The sequence below is a fragment of the Lynx rufus genome, unplaced genomic scaffold, assembly GCF_022079265.1.
Source record: "Lynx rufus isolate CCGP_SWC_20201006 ecotype Redwood Valley unplaced genomic scaffold, mLynRuf1.p SCAF_15, whole genome shotgun sequence".
Lineage (NCBI taxonomy): Eukaryota > Metazoa > Chordata > Mammalia > Carnivora > Felidae > Lynx > Lynx rufus.
This window is the reverse complement of record NW_025814829.1, coordinates 19,762,361-19,780,808: the sequence shown is the minus strand read 5'-3', so window position 1 is coordinate 19,780,808 and position 18,448 is coordinate 19,762,361. Positions and strand designations below refer to the sequence as shown.

Below are 18,448 nucleotides of genomic sequence, written 5' to 3'. Positions count from 1 at the left end.
GATGCGATGTGAGGAAGCGTGGCTCTGCGTAAAACATTTACCACCTGGAGAAAAGGATAAATGTGTCGCTGTCAGAGCTACAAGGATCCCTGGAGATCACCTACTCTAGCCCTTATTTCCCAGTTGAGAAATCAAGACCGAGAGAAGTGATGGCTAGAACCCACGTCTCCTGGAGCTAAGGTTTTTTCTACCATAACCTCCTGCCTCCCGGGGGTCAGGCGAGAGCTTCACCATCCTGGGCGAATCCTTAGGGCCCCAAGGCGAAGGGAACAAAGTGCTTCACCATTACAGAGTTCTTGTTGTCCAGTGTGCCTCGGCCATGGATAAAGCCATCACGCTCCAACCCAGAGAAGGGGGGCACCTCCCATCCTTCGTCAGGGGCAGGTACCACATCACTGTGAGCCAGAAGCATGTAGGGCTGCAGGCTGGGATCTGAGCCTTGGACGGTGAACAGGTGACTGTACTCTCCTATGACTTCATGCTGGACAAAGCTGGTTTTGAAAACTGTAGGAAAGACTAGAGGGAAAGGGATGAAAAGCAGCGAGAGAGAAAGCCAGATATAACAATTGCCTTTGGTTTTTCTACCATTTGATACAAAATGCGCACCCCTGTCCCTTTAAAAAACATTCTTTTTTAGAATGTTTACTTATTTTTGAGAGACACAGTGACAGAGTGAGAGCAGGGGAGGAGCAGAGAGAGAGGGAGACACAGAATCCAAAGTAGGCTCCAGGCTCTGAGCTGTCAGCACAGAGCCCGACATGGGGCTTGAACCCATGAACTGTGAGATCGTGACCTGAGCCGAACTCGGACGTTTAACCAACTGAGCCACCCTCCCTTTTTAAAAAAACATAAGCGTCCTTTAGGAAGCCTTCTGGAACAAAGTCAGTCTGATTTCTGATTTGCCGAGACAATCTCTAAAATTCCTCTTCCTCATCTTTTAATGTGCCACTACTATGTAATAATGTGCACATCAAGATTCCATCATTATCACAGCTAAAAGATCAAGATCTGACTTGGTCTGATCTCTAACATGTTATGTCAAATATATGCTACAGGGTTATACAGATGCTAGGGGTGTGTGATTTTATTTATTTATTTATTTATTTATTTATTTTTAATGTTTATTTATTTTTGAGAGAGAGACAGAGAGCAAGCAAGGAAAGGACAGAGAGAGAGGGAGACACAGAATCCGAAGCAGGTGCCAGGCTCTGAGCTGTCAGCACAGAGCCCGACGTGGGGCTTGAACTCACGAAGTATGAGGCCGTGACCTGATCCAAAGTCAGACGGACGCCTAACCGACTAAGTCACCCAGGAGCCCCAGTTAAATTTTAAATATAGTAGTCTCTGATATCCAAATTACTTGGGACCAAACACGACCCTTATATCAAAAAAAAAAAAAAAGAAGAAAGACCTTTTTTTAAAAATAATATTCTTACTGTACATGGCAAATATGGAGAGATTGTTCTGCCTGGCGTAAAGCCATGCTTCTGCCTGAGGGTGCGGATGTTCTCAAGGTCAATTACTCAGGTCACAGGTAGTGGTAGAGAAGGGACTACTGGGTGCAGCCAAGTACCTAGGCCAGAAAGTTGCTGACTGACTCAAAGTTCAGAAATGGGGCAGTAAAGAATCCAAGAAAGGGCCTGGGTGGGTGGGGTGTGTACATAGGTGTATATGGAGGTAGGGGTGGGAGGCACATGGGGTATAGTTCTGGAAACTTGCACAGAAGAAGGAATTCCTGGTCCTACTTATTCTTAGGCTGTGCCTTTTATTTCTTTTCCTAGCCCTACCGTTTGATTGCATCATATTTATTTACTGATGCATATTTAGGGCAAAGATAGGGAGAGTTCAAACTCCAACCCAACTAGCTACATGTCTTAGTTTTTCAAAGGCCAAATAAATTTTTTTCTTTTTTTTAATGTTTACTTATTTCTTTATTTATTTTTTAATATTTATTTATTTTTGAGAGAGAGACAGAGTGTGAGTGGGAGAGGGATAGAGAGAGAGGGAGACACAGAATCCAAAGCAGGCTCCAGGTTCTGAGCTGTCAGCACAGAGCCAGACATGGGGCTCAAACCCACAAACTGTGAGATCACGACCTGAGCCAAAATCGGACGCTTAACTGACTAAGCCACTCAGGCGCCCCTAATGTTTATTTATTTTTGAGAGAGAGAGAGAGAAGGGAGAAGTAGAAGGAGAGGGAGACATAGAATCTGAAGCAGGCTCTAGGCTCTGAGCTGTTAGTACAGAGACCAATGTGGGGCTTGAACTCATGAACCACAAGATCGTGACCTGAGCCAAAGTCAGATGCTTAACCGACTGAGCCATCCAGATGCTCCAATAAAGTTAAAACAATTTTTTTTAATGTTTATTCATTTTTGAGAGACACAGAGTGATAGAGTGTGAGTGGGAGAGGGGCAGAGAGAGGGGGAAACACAGAATCTGAAACAGGCTCCAGGCTCTGAGCTGTCAGCACAGAGCCCCACACGGGGCTCAAACTCATGAACCGTGAGATCATGACCTGAGCTGAAGTTGGACTCTCAACCGACTGAGCCACCCAGGTGCCCTAATAAGGTTTTTAAAAAAATATTTATTTATTTTGAGAAATAGAGAGAGCACTAGCAAGTGAGGGGCAGAGGCAAAAGGAGAGAAAGAAAGAATCCCAAGCAGGCCCCACGCTGCCAGCACAGAGCCCGACACGGGCTTGAACTCATGAACTGTGAGATCATGACCTGAGCCTAAATCAAGAGTCAGACATTTAACCGACTGAGCCACCCAGGGACCCCTTCAAAGGCCAAATAAATCTACGGTCTGTACTCTGCCACTGTTCTGACTCCTGGAGACCTTCTATTCCTCCCCATGGTGTATAAACTCAAAATAGGCCCACAGAATTTGGCTGTCCTCTGGTCAGTAACAAAAGAAGCTCTTTATCACCTTGTAAAAGAATCATGTCTCCAGGGCTACTGCCCCCTCCCCGCGCCCCCCCGCCCCCCCCCCCGCCCGGCTTCCACAGCTTGTGGCTGACCTGAACGAATGTATTCTCCAAACTCAGCCAGGGCTGTTGTGTTTAACTCCTTGGGGCCAAAAGACACTGTTGGAATGTGGATGGCACCTGTCAGGGTCAGGGAGTCAAGAGATGGAAGGTTACAGATGATAACAACCATTCGTTTTCCCATATCCCTCTGTGCATAGAAAGTTCTTTTGCATTCACAAACTTATTATGGAGGGCAGAACAATCCTATAAGGGGGGCACTGCTATTTTCCCTAATTCTGCAGTGAGAAAATAAGCTTACAGGCATTAGGTGAGCTGCTCAGGACTGTCCTGAGACAAGCAGCAGAACTGGGATTTCAACCCAGGTGGTTTGTGTTTGGTTAGGCTAATACAATTCTTTTAAAATATTTTTTTAACGTTTATTTATTTTTTGAGACAGAGAGAGACAGAGCATGAACGGGGGAGGGTCAGAGAGAGGGAGGCACAGAATCCGAAACAGGCTCCAGGCTCCGAGCTGTTGGCACGGAGCCCGACGCAGGGCTCGAACTCACGGAGCGCGAGATCATGACCTGAGCCGAAGTCGGCCGCTTAACCGACTGAGCCACCCAGGCGCCCCAAATTCTTAAAAGAAAATAAAGTTCAAGATAGGGGTAGGGGAGATGGTCTGGAGTAGATTTTGGACCCTAACCTTAAGTAGGAAGCTGCTATAAATTGCTTCTAAGTCTCACTCTGCCTCTGAAACCATCATCCCTTTGATGAACCAGAGGAGCCCGCTATCCTGGGTTCCTACATGAATGAGGAAGCTTGTTCCTCATGGACTGGCTCATCCGGAGTCTAACTGATCGCTCAGCCAAGGCCAGCTTTTTTGGGCACATGATGCCTGGGAAGTGGTAGATTTAGAAGTTCCCAAACTCCTTAGTCCTGAATAGTCTCATCCATGTTACCCAAATATTTACCTAATTGTCATTAGGCTTATCCTTTTGAGCCATGAAGGCTTTACACTGTAGAGTTCCATTATTATACGTAAACACCAATGGGAGGGGAAACACAATAAATTATGAGAATGTTTTATTAGATATCCCAACACACGGTGGGAAGAGCAAAAGCACCTAGGCAGTGTATTTGTCAAGGGAAGGCCTATGGAAGACAAACTCATCTCTTGTGAGAAGTGAAATGATTCGTTTTCAGAAGTACCAAATAAAAGCTGTGCTGTCCAGTTAACAATAGGTCTACAACCTATTGGAAACTTGAATGACCCGCCCCCCCCCGCCCCCCCAACAATGGAGTCCCAAACCCTTAGACACTTCACTTCCTGGTTCTGCTTCCCTTCTCCATTTCACGGGCTTTGCAATGAGCATGTGCCAAAAGAACTCAAGTCTCTGCATCACCTCGAGGAATGTACATTTGTTCCAATCAGACTCCTTTTCGCCTTACGTGGGCATAGGTGACTTCTGGGTAAGACTGTAACTTCTGTAGTACTCAGCCGATGAGGAATCAGGGCAGGGAATTGCACGCTAGGAGATAAATTGCCTGCAGTAACTGCCCCAAGTGTGCGGGCCCATCAGACACCCACTCTTACACGAACATTGATTAAAGTCTCACTTCATTCTGCTCCGAGTCTCTGTGTCCCTCCTTTGACTGAGTGAGTAGGCCCATTTCTCATATTTGGGGGCTGTCTGGGATTCACCTGGACCCACGGGGTCCAGGTCCTCCTGTGACAGGGGAGATGTGCCCCACCCCGGTTTGGGTGGCCTTTCTGTGGGAGGGCCCTGACCTCTGGCAGGATCCATGGCACCCGAGAATTTTTACCTTTGGAGGCAGAAGAAGTGATGCTGGGAAAAGGGTAAAAGACATTGTGGTGACCTGGTGACTCCGTGCATGGACCAAGGTAGGAAAATTGGAATATAAGTGATGAGGGAGCGTGGGGCCAGCTGAGGGCAAAGTACAGGCTAACAGTACGGCCCGCCCCCCACCGTCCCGTGGAGTATGTGTGATATTTCTTGGACACTCCTGGTGGCCCAAGAACGGGAAAGGAAAGGAAGCAAATGATTAATAGAGATCACAGTCATGCAAGACAGGAGTCTCCTTCAGTTTATAGATAACTTAGTAAACTGCAAGAAAAAGGCTATCTGATCCATAGCCGAATCTCCAGAAACCTATAGACTCCAATTCCTGGAGCCCTAATTTCACCCTCATCAAGATGTAAGGGGGTATAAGTGCTTGCCATGGTGATGTGGGAAACAAAGGCAAGTGAAAAATTAAATTCCCTTACTGCCTACAGTCCATTGACAAGTCCTTGAAACAGGCAGTGACGTCTTTCTAGGAGCTCAGCTGCCTCGATGATGACACTTTGTTAGAAGCAAAAGACAATCTTGGCCCAACATTATCCTGACCTCCCAGGGTCCTGTAAGTCTAATACATAAAAATTCCTTTGGAAACTTCCTTTATCTCAACTCCCCCCAAGATATATGCTGGGAATCATACTCCAAGCTTATGGTCCCCTGATGGACACCTGAAGGGTCTCATGACTGAGGTTTTACTAAATGGTAATAAATGGTGATTTTTCTAACAGTAGCTAGCCCCTCAAGGTCCTGGAAACCTTGCTTCCAAAATTCCTTAGAGACTTACTACACTGTCCCTAACCCCTTCCCAACCTGAGAGTATACAATCAGTTACCTGTCACAACCCCAGTGCAGCTCTTCCTGCCCATGGGTCCTATCCCTGTGCTTTAATAAAATTACTTTTGTGCACCAAAGACGTCTTCAAGAATTCTTCCTTGGTCATTGGCTCCAGGCCACCCCACTATCACCCCAAAACCCCATCAGTAAGTACTGCTTTGGGGGTTGGGAAATCCTCAGAGACTGAGTGTGTGTGACTGAGACATATCCCAGATACGAAGGGAATGAGGAGTCTCTATCCATGGTTCCATTCTCCCGCAATGGAAACGGCTGGCGACAGATGCAGTCGGTTCTGGAAAGTGCGAGAAGCCTCCATTAAGGGGGATTGAGCACCCCAGGGAAACTCAGGGGCAGGAACTAGCCTGGTGGAGGATGAGGAACAAAAACTCCAGGCTTAGGGGTAAGGGAAGAGACACCCAGAAAGAGGCGGGTCTCTTCGGATTCCCCCAGATAGTCTGCTGGGGTGAACGTTATGGTACTGGGAGGACACTCCTTGTATAAGGAATAAGGACAAACATAAAATGATCAAATTCTGCTGTTTTGTTTGGACTAAAGACCCAATTAAAGGGCCATCTGTTTTTTGGCTTAGAGGAAGACTGATCTATAGGGCCCTTTATGTGAATGACAAGTTCTAGTACACTGGAGGAAAGGGATTATAGTCTCTGAAACTGAGGAAACAAGGGATCTTCTTCAGTCACCAAGGACTCTCCCTTGGGATGCCTTTTAACGCACTGGAATCAGTTCAGATTGCAAGATCTAAAAAACAAAACAAAACAGAAAACAAAAAACTGATCTTTTGTAATACTGGGGTCGGTCAACACTCCTTAGGAGATGAAGTAAATTAACGGGACACTAATTTTAATACAGACCTCTTCTGTAAGAAACAGGGCAAATGGACTGAGGTACCCCGTGTCCAGGCTTTCTGGCCCTACATGAGGATCCAGAACTGAGGGCCTTTTGAGGAACGTGTTTGCCCAAATGTGTTTGGCTAGTAAACTCCCTCTTGATATATTGGATGATTGTCTAAACAGGCCTCCAAAAAAACCGAGGTTGCTGGAGGAGCTGTATGTGGGGGTGTCTCTCTCATTCATTTCCTGGGTTAATGACTATGATAATTAGAGCCAGTTGTCTGTGGTTAGTCTACACTAGGAGGGAGTCTTTAAGCGGTACTCCCAAGCAGCTGCCGAAACTCCTTCCTTTTGTCTGCCCAAAAAGATGGAAAGGACTATGATTTGAACCAAAAGGGCAGGGCAGCTCTCTCTTTTGACTTGTTTTGCTCAAGCCTTGGTTGAAATCGCCCCTCTTTTGATCCAAAGGCTGGGCAGATGGAAGCAGTGTCCTCACTGGCGGCCTCCAAATGCTCCGCATGTGTGTTGTTTCTGCAGGGCGGAGGAATGGGTGCCTGTGTCATGTGAGGGGCGACACATGAAGGGCTTTTACCGGGATACATGGCAGTCATTTGGCTACACTTAGCCCAGTGTGTGCCGACTTGTACCAATCTAGTGACTTTAAATGGAAACCCACATGGCTAGAACATATTTGTGTGGGCGTTGCTGGAAAAAAAAAAGGCAAGGGAATAGACCTTGGCTTTGGGCCTTTGAGCCCCCCTCAAGGCCCGATTTTATCCTTAGGAAAAGGTTTTTGCCAGCCTTTTAAAATATATTGTAAAGAGGAACAGCTTTATTATGATTGATATGTAAATTTCTGTTGGGCCAAAATAAAATTAATGCATCCCTCGACAACCAAGGGAATCTTGCTTGGTCATAGTCAATACCCCCAAAGTCCCACAGGGAGGAAACTGGAGGGGTAGGAGAAACCAGGGAAGACGGGTCAACTCTCGGTGGTAGGGTCATGGCTGGGTAAGAGCAAGTACTCCCAGCACCTCGCAAGACTGACAGGACTTTCGACTCCAGTTGGATAGCCAGCCAAAACATGGGGCCTACGGATGAGGCTTCTGCTGGCCAGCAGTCAGAGTCAAGATGAGGTTTCTCCCGGCTAGCTATAGGAAATTGAGATAAGGGATGCCTTTTCCTTCTTTTTCCTATAGATGGGCAAACCCCTAACCAAGGCCAATGTTCCTTTGGGATGTATTCGGAAAAACTGGGATGATTTTGATCCACAAACCCTAAAGAAAAAGTGATTCATTTTCTTTTGCACCAAGGCTTGGCCCCAATACAAACTGGAGGAGGAAATCTGCCGGCCATAGGGAAATATCAATTGTAATGCTATGCTACAGTTTGACCTGTTTTGCAAACGTGAGGGAAAACGGGGGGAAATCTCCTATGTTCAGTGTTCTGGGGACCTTAAGAGAAAATCGAGATATGCGTAAGGTCGATCCTGGCCTTATGGGCAACTCTTTCCGAGGGTTCACAATGATGAAGCGAGGGAACTAACGTCCCCTTGCCCGTACCCAAAGCAGACCTAGAAAAGGAGGAAGGGAAGTCTTCTACCCCAACCTTCTTCTCCTCGGGACCTTGATCTAGACTTAAAAACGTGCACTTCTGCTCCCTACTGCCCACCTTAGCCAGGCCCTCCCCGTAAGGTAGCAGGTGTGTTGCCACCACAAGAAGCTAGAGTGCTGGAAGGAGAAACACGGGAAGGCACCACCAAGATAAGATTTACAAGAAACCTTTTCATTGCATGACTTAAGACAGGTAAAAGAATAGGTAAATTTTCTGATGATCCAGATAAGTATATAGAGGCTTTTCAGAATATTAGGTATGTTTTTGAGTTGACTCGTAAAGATACAATGCTTTTATTGATTTAGACTCTTCGTGAGACAGAAAAGCGTGATGTTTTGCCAGCAGCCGAGAGATATGGGGATGAGCAACTCCTTAATTCTCACGGGACTGGAGGTCCTATAGGGACTCCCAGTTCCCTACTGGGGTTCAGGCAGTTCTGCCCCAAGACCCTAACTGGGACTATGATAGTCCCATTGGAGAAGGCTATTGCTGCCACTTCCAAGCTTTGTGGGTAAGGAAATCTAAGGTTAAACCCTTAAATTATGCTAAGTTAGCCACCATTTTACAGACACAGGATGACAGCCTGGTGGCCTTCCTGGAAAGGTTAAAGTTAAATATACGGCTATCTCCCTGATACCCCCCGAAGCTGAGACGATTCTAAAGGACAAATTTGTCACTCAATCGGCCCCAGGTGTTTGAAAGAAGCTGCAAAAATTGGCTGTTGGCCCGGAAGGGACCCTGGAGAAGCTCTTACGAGCTACCAATTGGGCATATTACAACTGAGATAGAGAGGAGAATAAGGAACAAGAAAGGAGGCTTAAAAAATATCTAAGGCCGTAGTCGTGGCCTTATGCACTAGGTCAGATTAGACATCCCGAGGTTCTGGCACCAAGTGCCATTTATGTGGCCGATCACGGCACCGGAAACAAGAATGTCAGAGGGGACAACAGAAGTCGAAACCCCATAAGCCATGCCCCTTGTGTGGAGACATCCACTGGAAAATCTGAATGCCCTTGGGGACCTCAGTCTGCAAGGGCTCAGATAACCAGTGTCCCTGAAAGAGACTGATGGGCCTGGGGTTCTTCACGGTGGCTCCCTTTGAACCAACTGTTGGAAATCCAGAGCCTTGGGTAACTGTGGAAGCAGAAGGAAAACGGAAACGGGTTGATTTCCTTCTTGACACTGGAATCACCTTTTGTGTCCCTCCTTTCCACTCCCGGCCACAGCCGTCCAAACACGGCATATTACAGTGTCTCCAGAAAACTTCTGACGAAACGTTTCTCTCAGCCACCGGGGTGCATATGGGGAGACTTTTTTTTCCACATTTTTTTTGATAATGCCAGAGAGGCCCACTCCCTTGCTAGAAAGAGACAATTATGACTGAATTAGGGACTATAGTGTTACTAGCTCCAGGACAGATAAACAGTTGTCTAAACGTACAGTAATCTGGATATAGAAGATCAATTTTTCCTTGAGGTAAAATTGAATACACCTCATGGAGTTGTTCCTTGGAAATCGGAAGGCCAAAGGAAGATTTGAGGGTTGAGAACCAAAAACGAGTTCAAATGCTTAACTATTCTAAGTAACAATATCACAAGATCCAAATAAATATGGAAGAGGGAAGAAAAGCTATACTTAAATTAAAAAAACAAAAAGACCAGACAGGTCAGGGACTTTGTGGATGGCTACAATGCATCTTCCCATAGTGTGACCTCCTCCCTAAGAGACATTGCATTTGGAATATTAATGCTTGTTAGTCTAATAATCTTTTTGTATGTCATTTGTAGAAGCTGTTGCATGTATCAGAAAAATAAGAAGATTTTGCTAGCCCAGACATTCCAAATACTTTTCCATTATTTTGGACCTCTGGATGGACTTCTGAACCTGCCCTCACTGCCATACCCCTGTCATCCCCCCCTTTCAGCAGGAAGCAGTTAAGATCGGTTGTCGTCCCAATCCCTAATGGCAGTTAGGAGTCACGTTTTCGAAGGGGGGGGGGAATATGATAGAAAAGATAGGATTCAGTAGGCAGAGAGGGAAAAGATTAGGACTTGAGGTCCCTGGGTGGAAAACAAACAAACAAACAAACAAACAAACAAACACATTTTGGAACAATCCTGGGAGCAATCTTAAGATTCCTCTTAAGAAACAAACATCTGTGGGAATGCAAGCTGGTGCAGTCACTCTGGAAAACAGTATGGAGTTTCCTCAAAAAAACTAAAAATAGAACTACCTCACGATCCAGTAATTGCAGTACTAGGTATTTATCCAAGGGATACAGGTGTCCTGTTTCGAAGGGACCAATGCACCCCCATGTTTATAGCAGCACTATCGACAATAGCTAAAGTATGGAAAGAGCCCAAATGCCCATCGATAGATGAATGGATAAAGAAGATGTGGTATATATAGGCAGTGGAGTATTACTCGGCAATCAGAAAGAATGAAATCTTGCCATTTGCAACTACGTGGATGGACCTGGAGGGTATTATGCTAAGTGAAATTAGTCAGTCAGAGAAAGACAAAAATCATATGATTTCACTCATATGAGGACTTTAAGGGACAAAACAGATGAACATAAGGAAAGGGAAACAAAAATCATATAAAAACAGGGAGGGGGACAAAACAGGAGAGACTCGTAAATATGGAGAACAAACAGAAGGTTACAGGAGGGGTTGTGGGAGGGGAGATGGTCTAAATGGGTAAGGGGCACTAAGGAATCTACTCCTGAAATCATTGTTTCACTATACGCTAACTAATTTGGATGCAAATTTAAAAAAATAAAAGAAAAAAAAAAAGAAACAAACGTGTGTGCCTTGTGCCCAAAATAACCTATAAATGAAAATGGAATCCACTTAGAAGAGGGATTGTGAGAAGTGAGATGATTCATTTTCAGAAATATGAAATAAAAACTGTGCTGTGAATTAACAATAGGTTTACAACCTATTGGAAACATGTATGAACCGCCCCCCCTCACCGAGTCCCAAACCCTTAGACACTTCACTTCCTGGTTCTTCTTCCCCACCCCCCCCCCCCCATTTCACGGCTTGGCAATGAGCATGCACCAAAGAACTGAAGTCTGTGTCACCTCGAGGAATGTACATTTGTTCCAATCAGACTTTTTGTCTTATGTGGGCATAGGTGACTTCCGGGTAAGGCTATAACCTCTGTAGTACTCAGCCAATGAGGAATCAGTGGAGAGAGTTGCGCAGTAGGAGATAAAATTGCCTGCATAACTGCCCCGGTGTGTCTGTCCATCAGACACCCGCTCTTGCAAGAATATTGACTAAAGCCTCACCTCACTCCCCTCTAAGCCTCCGTGTCCCTCCTTTGGGTCAGTGGGCTTATTTCTCACACCTCTGGAATCAGTTTTTCTAAGGATCAACTCTACATCACAGCCCAACACATAGATGGAGAAGTCAAGTTTCAAAAAGATGAACCTGTATGAGGCAAACTCAAAATCTGAACTCAAGTGCTCAGAGTTGGAGCAGGAGGCATGTGGCTATATAGTTGTGTGTGTGTGCGTGTGTGTGTGTGTGTGTGTATGCCATATAAGTATACGTAGGCCATATAGCCATGTGGCTATAAGGTCTCTACTTTGGGTTCTTTAAATAAGAAAGCTTTTTGCTTTCTTCTGGGTAAAGAGACTCTGGTGAGCAGCTGTCCACTGGCTTTCAGAGAACTAACTATTCGTGCTGTGCTTTGGGAAAGCTCTACTCTGACTCCTGGCCAATCGCTCAAGCACATGCACAATATATATTCAACCACAGGGGTTAGCTTTTGGTCCCTGAATCTGCCTGCACATGTTTATGTAGGCAGTTTCTTTTGATCCACTACTTATTGAAAGGGAAAAGACTGGAGCTAAGCCCAGTGGTGAGGAAGGATGTTCATTATCCCATAGGATCTAGCACTCAACAGAAACTTTCCTTTTTTTTCTCCCAGAAAATGCAGACTGAGAAAGCAAATGAGTTTTTAACCTTGGTTTGAGGTCTAGGGGAAAGGCGTCTTTTAATCAGGAGAGGAAGTTTGGAACACCCCACACCCCTTTTTGGAGTCATCTGGAGCTGGGAGGATCCTACAAGCCATAGGTGTTATCATCCAGTGCTCACTCCTTGCTGTGGGGTCCCTGGGGAAGTTCATTTAATTGACCTAAGCTTCAATTTCCCTCCTCTGTAGATAAGATTAAGATACTTTAGTCTTATCTTAAGATATTGCAGAGATTTAACAGAAGTGAAAACTTTCGAAGGTTAAAAGTACAATAAAATCTATTGCAATACTGAGACAGAGAGTATTGGCCAGGGTGAAGGCCAAGGCCACAGGGACGAGGGTGGAGCTAAGAAAGGTTCCAGGCTAGGCAGGGAACACCAGAGTCCGCAGAAGCCAGGTCTGGGGCAAGAGTGTCATCGGCAAGTCTGGGGACGAGGTGCTGGGACGCGGGCTAGGGTTGGCTTGGGGCGTGTGGCGGAACTCCAGTTCCAATGGCGGACCCAGTGCCGTAGAAGTGGGGAGGCACAGATTGGCCCAAGGAGAGAGGGACCTGTATCTGACATAGGTGGGCGAAGAGGCCCAGGCTCACCTTTCAGCGCTTCCTTCATCGCAACGCGCTCGCCTTGGCTGAACTGAGAAGGGATTTGCGACGCCCTCTGATGCTTCTGGCCCCCCAGGCCCTTCGATCTGGACATTGTGGAGATACCCAGCAGCAGCACAGCCGCCAGGGCCAGCACGCAAACACACTGTGGAGCCATGCCTCTCTCCAGTCTGCAGCTGGAGTTTGGACCTGAACGACTAGCCCGCGTAGGTCGTCCAGTCACCGCTCCAATTACCACAGCTGCCTTAGCCCCACCCTATTCCCAGACCTGACCAATCGTCGCTTGCCTGGGGCTATGGAACACCAATTCACGGGAAGGCTCCGCCCAGAGCCGCAGGGTCTTTTGGGAGTTGTGGTTTCTTCGCCTGGGACAGGCAAAAGTAGGGTAGAGGTGAGGGCTCCGGTTAAACGTCAGGGTTTATCTGCGCTTGATCTGCTTTGAGATACTCAGAAATCCCTGGTCACTCTATGAGAAGTCAAACCGAAGGGGGAAAAGGGAAAATAAAATGAACAAAGCGTACCAGACCTTAATCTGCTTCTCACTTCTGAAATTCAGGACTTGATTACCATCCCCCCAGATTCTGTGTTGGAGCTCTGCGGGGCCCCTGGCTTTCTTTACTCTGAGATTGAAACAGTATTACTCCATCTATAGACATTGCTTTGGATGATCAATTCAGAGGCCTTGCTCCTATTTAGCAATTCACTGAAAGTGTTTTTGATATTAATGTTAGTGCATTTTTGCAACTCTAGGCAAATACCTCAAGACTGAAGGATTTTGAGAAAGATTATGTGTTAATAATTTTGGTGTATTTAATAAAATGAGATTTCATAGCTATTCAGGATACAGGATCATTTTGGGAAAAAAAAAAACAAATCTTAAAGACACAGATAATAAAATTAGATTTGTTGGAACCAGAAGAAACCATTCCTTTCAGATCCCTTGATACAATTTGATCTGTCACCAGTCACATATTTTAGAATTTTCTAGGAAAAAAATCAATAGTAGGGCTGCATAGTTACTCATGACCAAAGCTGCAAATTCACACTCCTGGTGTTTGCCAAAGCTCAGAGAGGGAGTACTTTGCCCCTTTCAGTAATCCTATTTAAACAAAACAAAACAAAACATGGCCCTCCCCAGAAAAACTACAATCATGTATTTACTTTTGAGTAACAATCTAAAAACAGTATTATGGGAGTGCCTGGGTGGCTCAGTGGTTAAGTGCTGGACTCTTGATTTGGCTCAGGTCATGATCTCACAATTTAGTGAGTTCCAGCCCCATGTCTGGCTCTGAGCTCACACCTGAGGACCTTCTTGGGATTCTCCCTCCCTCCCTCTCTCTGCCCCTCCTGGCTCAGCTGGCGATCTGTCTCTCTCAAAATAAATAAATAAACTTTAAAAAAAACAAACCAGTATTATGAAACATGTCACACATACAGAAAGGTGTAAAGAGTAATATAATGTAGGGCGCCTGGGTGGCTCAGTCAGTTGAGAGCCCCACTTCGGCTCAGGTCATGATCTCATTGTTCGTGGGTTCGAGCCCTGCATGGGGCTCTGTGCTGACAGCTCAGAGCCTGGAGTCTGCTTCTGATTCTGTGTCTCCCTCTCTCTCTGCCCCTCCCCTGCTTCTGCTCTGTCTCTCATTCTCTAAAAAAATAAATAAGCATTTAAAAAAATTAAAAAAAAGAGTAATATAATGAACATTTCTGTATTCACCACCCAGCCTAAGATAGAACATTAAAAGTAGAGTTGAAATGAGTTATTTTATTCATTTAGTTTTTTGAGAGCGAGAGAGTGCGTGTGAGAGAGGGACAGATGGAAAAAGAGAGAGAATCCCAAGCAGGCTCCGTGCTCAGCAAGGAGTCCAACATGGGACTTGATCCTACAAACTGGGAGATCATGACCTGAGCCAAAATCAAGAGACGTACACTTAAATCAACAGAACCACCCAGACGCCCTGAGTTGAAATGAGTTTTTATAAGTGTGAACGTTGGCAGAATATTTTTTATTTTTTCAAATTTACATCCAAATTAGTTAGCATATAGTGAAACAATGATTTCAGAAGTAGATTCCTTAATGCCCCTTACCTGTTTAGCCCATCCCCCCTCCCACAACCCCTCCAGTGACCCTCGTTTTGTTCTCCATATATGAGTCTCTTCTGTTTTGTCCCCCTCCCTGTTTTTATGTGATTTTTGTTTCCCTTCCCTTATGTTCATCTGTTTTGTCTCTTAAAGACCTCATATGAGTGAAGTCATATGATATTTGTCTTTCTCTGACTAATTTCACTTAGCATAATACCCTCCAGGTCCATCCACATAGTTGCAAACGGCAAGGTTTCATTCTTCTTGATTTCCAAGTAATATTCCATTGTATATAGAAAAAAATATTCCATTGTATATATATACCACATCTTCTTTATCCATTTATCTGTCAATGGACATTTGGGCTCTTTCCATACTTTGGCTATTGTCGATAGTGCTGCTATAAACACGGGGATGCATGGGTCCCTTCGAAACAGCCACCTGTATCGCTTGGATAAATACCTAGTAGTGCAATTGCTGGGTCGTAGGGCAGTTCTATTTTTAGCTTTTTGAGGAACCTCCACACTGTTTTCCTGAGTGACTGCACCAGCTTGCATTCCCAGAATTTGTTAGTGTTTTAAATCAGTAGTACTTTTTGTTCTCTTATATAATAAGTCTGTATTTCAAAGTCATAAACATGTCTTAATATGTTATCTTTTTAAAGGTTTAAACTTTTACCTTTTAGCGTAAAGTTCTTAATCTGTCTGGAATTGACTTTTTGTAAATAGTATAACGTCAGGGTCTAATTTTACTTTATTTTTCCAATTAGATAACCAATTTTCCCAGAACAAGTCATTAAATAGTCTATCCTTTCCTCAAAGATCTGTAGTGCTGACTCTGTCATTTACTATGTTTTCAGACATGAATGGTCCTGTAATTGGGCTTCCTATTTTTTTTTTTTTGTATTGGTTGCTTGTTTATTTCTATGCTAATATGACTATCTTAATTACTATCGCTTTAAAATATGTCTCCATATCAGGTAGAACATGTTTCTCCCTTAGTCTGTTAATATAGTGAATCACATTAATAAATTTTAAAAATGTAAACCACTCTGACATTCCTGGGATAAATCCTACTCAGATAAATCCCTACTGGATTCTTGCAATTCTGTTTATGAATTGGATTGGGCTATAGTTTTTCTTTTTTATAATGTCCTTTTGTGGATTTGATATCAAGGGTATAGTAGCCTCAGATATCTAATTAGAGAATATAGTAGATATTTCTAACCGCCCCCAACATCCATTCTCCTTTTTTTCTAACAAGAATCCTGAGTTTTAGCTCAGTGTACTGATACCCAGCTGAAAGACTGCATTTCCCAGGCCCTTGCAGCTGGATTTCCCCATGTGACCGCGTCTGGAGAATGGAAGAGAAGCAGAAGTGTTGCATGTGATTCAAGGAATTGTTTTTATGGACACGCTCTTTATAAATCCCTCCCTCCCTGCTCAGATGTGATGACCCTGGTTCTAGCAACCATGTTGGGCCATGATGGTGAGTTCTATACCAAGGGAGGGCAGAGAGCTGAGCTGGAAGTAGCCTTAGTCCCTGGGGAGCCTCGTGGAACCACTAGACAAGCTCTTGCCTGTCTACCTTTGGGGTTATTTGTACTGAGAGAGAGAGAGAGAGAGCGACGTGTATTTCTACTAAATTTAAACTATTAAAGGAGTGACCCTCCTCCAATCTTTTTTTGTTTGTTTGTTTTTTTGAGTCCACTTTGGTACATCATATTTTATTAGTGATTTATTCATTTCCTTAAGTTTTCAACGTTGTAGTAGTTAAGAATTTAAGCTCTGGAGCCCGATTGCTTGGGTTGAAATCTTAAGCTCCTTCATGTTCATGGAGTTGTGTTGAGTGGGAAACTTACTTAACCTTTCTGACTCTCAGTTTCCTCATCCATGAGTGAGTATGTGCTTGGAGAATTAGTATGTACTTGGAGGAGTGCATAGCTTATAGTAACCACTCAAGAAATGTTAGCTATACCATTGTTACTATCTTTTCCCCTTTGCTTTCTTTGAATTGGTTTTCTTTTTCTAACTACCATGGTTGAACATCTGGTTCACTAATTTTCATCTTTTTTCTTTTCTTTTCTTTTTTAAAGGTTTTATTTTTAAGTAATCGCTGCACCCAAAGTGTATCTCCAACCGACAGTCCGGTGATCAAGAATCATACGCTCCACCGACTGAGCCAGCTAGGTGCCCCATCTTTTTTCTTTTCTAGTGGAAACATTAAAGACTATACATTTTCTTCAAAGCACTATTCCCGGCAGGTTTGTTTTTTTTTTAAGATTTATTATTTTTAAGTAATCTCCATGCCCAACGTGGGGCTTGAACCCACAACTCGGAGATCAAGAGTTGCATGTTCTACCGACCCAGCCAGCAAGGTGCTCCTTGCATAGTTTTGGTACGTAGCATTTCATTATTGTTTAAGTCTGAGTGTTTTTAATTTTCCATATTATCTCTTTTTTGACTCTGAGTTATTTAGAAGTATTTTTTAAAATTCTAAATGTGTATTTTTTGGTGCAAGTTATCTTTTGTAATTGATTTTTAACTTCAATGCATTGTGGTTAGAGACTGTGGAAGGATACTTATTCCTTGAAATTGCTGAAAAATGCTTTAAAGCCTAGACTATGATCAACTTTTGTAAGTACTTCATGTGTACTTAAGAAATATACATTTTAATTGTGTGCACCATTCAATACATGTCCATTAGATCAAGATTGTTTACTTTGCTGTTTAACTCTGTCATACCACGCTTTTTTTTTTTAATCCATATGATTTATCAACAGTGAGAGAAATGTACTGAAATCTTCCATCGTGTTGGTGGATTTGTCTTAGCTCCTTGTTTCCCTGTAGGACAGTTCAAAGCAAGGTCAGCTTTCTCTGGAGGTGATTTGCTTTGCCTTGCTGTAAAGCCATCCAAACACATGCATTTATTCATATTTCAAAACCACTTTATTACCAAAATGAACAAAAGGAGAATGCTGTTTAAATTAAATAAATTACACAAACATCTCGAGTCCCCGGTCTTCCCTGGGAACCCCATCATCACAAGTCAGTATCACTAAGAACATTCAAAAGTATTGAAATTCTGGATTATTTCATCACCTTGCCCTCCTTTTCTGCCTCACTCGTGTCCAGAGAGTGGTCTGTTTGAATTTGCTTGTGTTCTTTTCAAAGTATTCCAACGGTGAAGTTTTCTTCAATGTCTCCCTCTCCCCTATGTGTTTCCAATTTTACCTCCACCGTCTAGACACTTGGTTCAAAGGACCCCTCTACTTGGGGTGTCTCGAGGCTCTGTGACCTTCCCCCACCTCCTGGGCCCCAGTTGGACTTTGAAGGAGGTGGAGTAGGGGAGGGTGAGTTGTCATTGGCTAAAATTCTTGTCCTCCTGGAATTTGGCACTTCGGGTGCTGGGCACGGTGAATCCCAGATAACATTGTCTTCCGCCTTCCAAATTTTGAGTTCCATTGGCAGCCAGATGGCATAATGAAATCACAGAGAAGCAGTGCTTGAAGGCCAAGAATCTGTTGGCTCTTTGCCAGCACCTTCTCCTTTAACTCTAAAGACTCGCTAGCTGACCGGCTCACTCAACACACAGACACACAACACAGGTCAGGCTGAAGTTAGGAATTGGGAAGCTTTTTTCAGGCTGGGCCAGC

At 44.2% G+C, this 18,448-nt stretch overlaps 1 protein-coding gene across 1 annotated transcript in view; it reads right to left on the bottom strand.

Annotated features, from left to right (window-relative positions):
• Positions 1-12,871, bottom strand: part of PM20D1 (peptidase M20 domain containing 1) — a 28,232-nt gene extending 15,361 nt beyond the window's left edge. Inside the window, exons 1-3 of the mRNA XM_047076436.1 lie at positions 12,703-12,871; positions 3,023-3,109; positions 284-516 (exon numbers count right to left, since the gene is read on the bottom strand). Coding sequence (XP_046932392.1) covers positions 284-516; positions 3,023-3,109; positions 12,703-12,871 — 489 coding nt within the window. The remainder of the gene's footprint in view (positions 1-283; positions 517-3,022; positions 3,110-12,702) is intronic.
• Between the last annotated feature and the right edge of the window lie 5,577 nt (positions 12,872-18,448).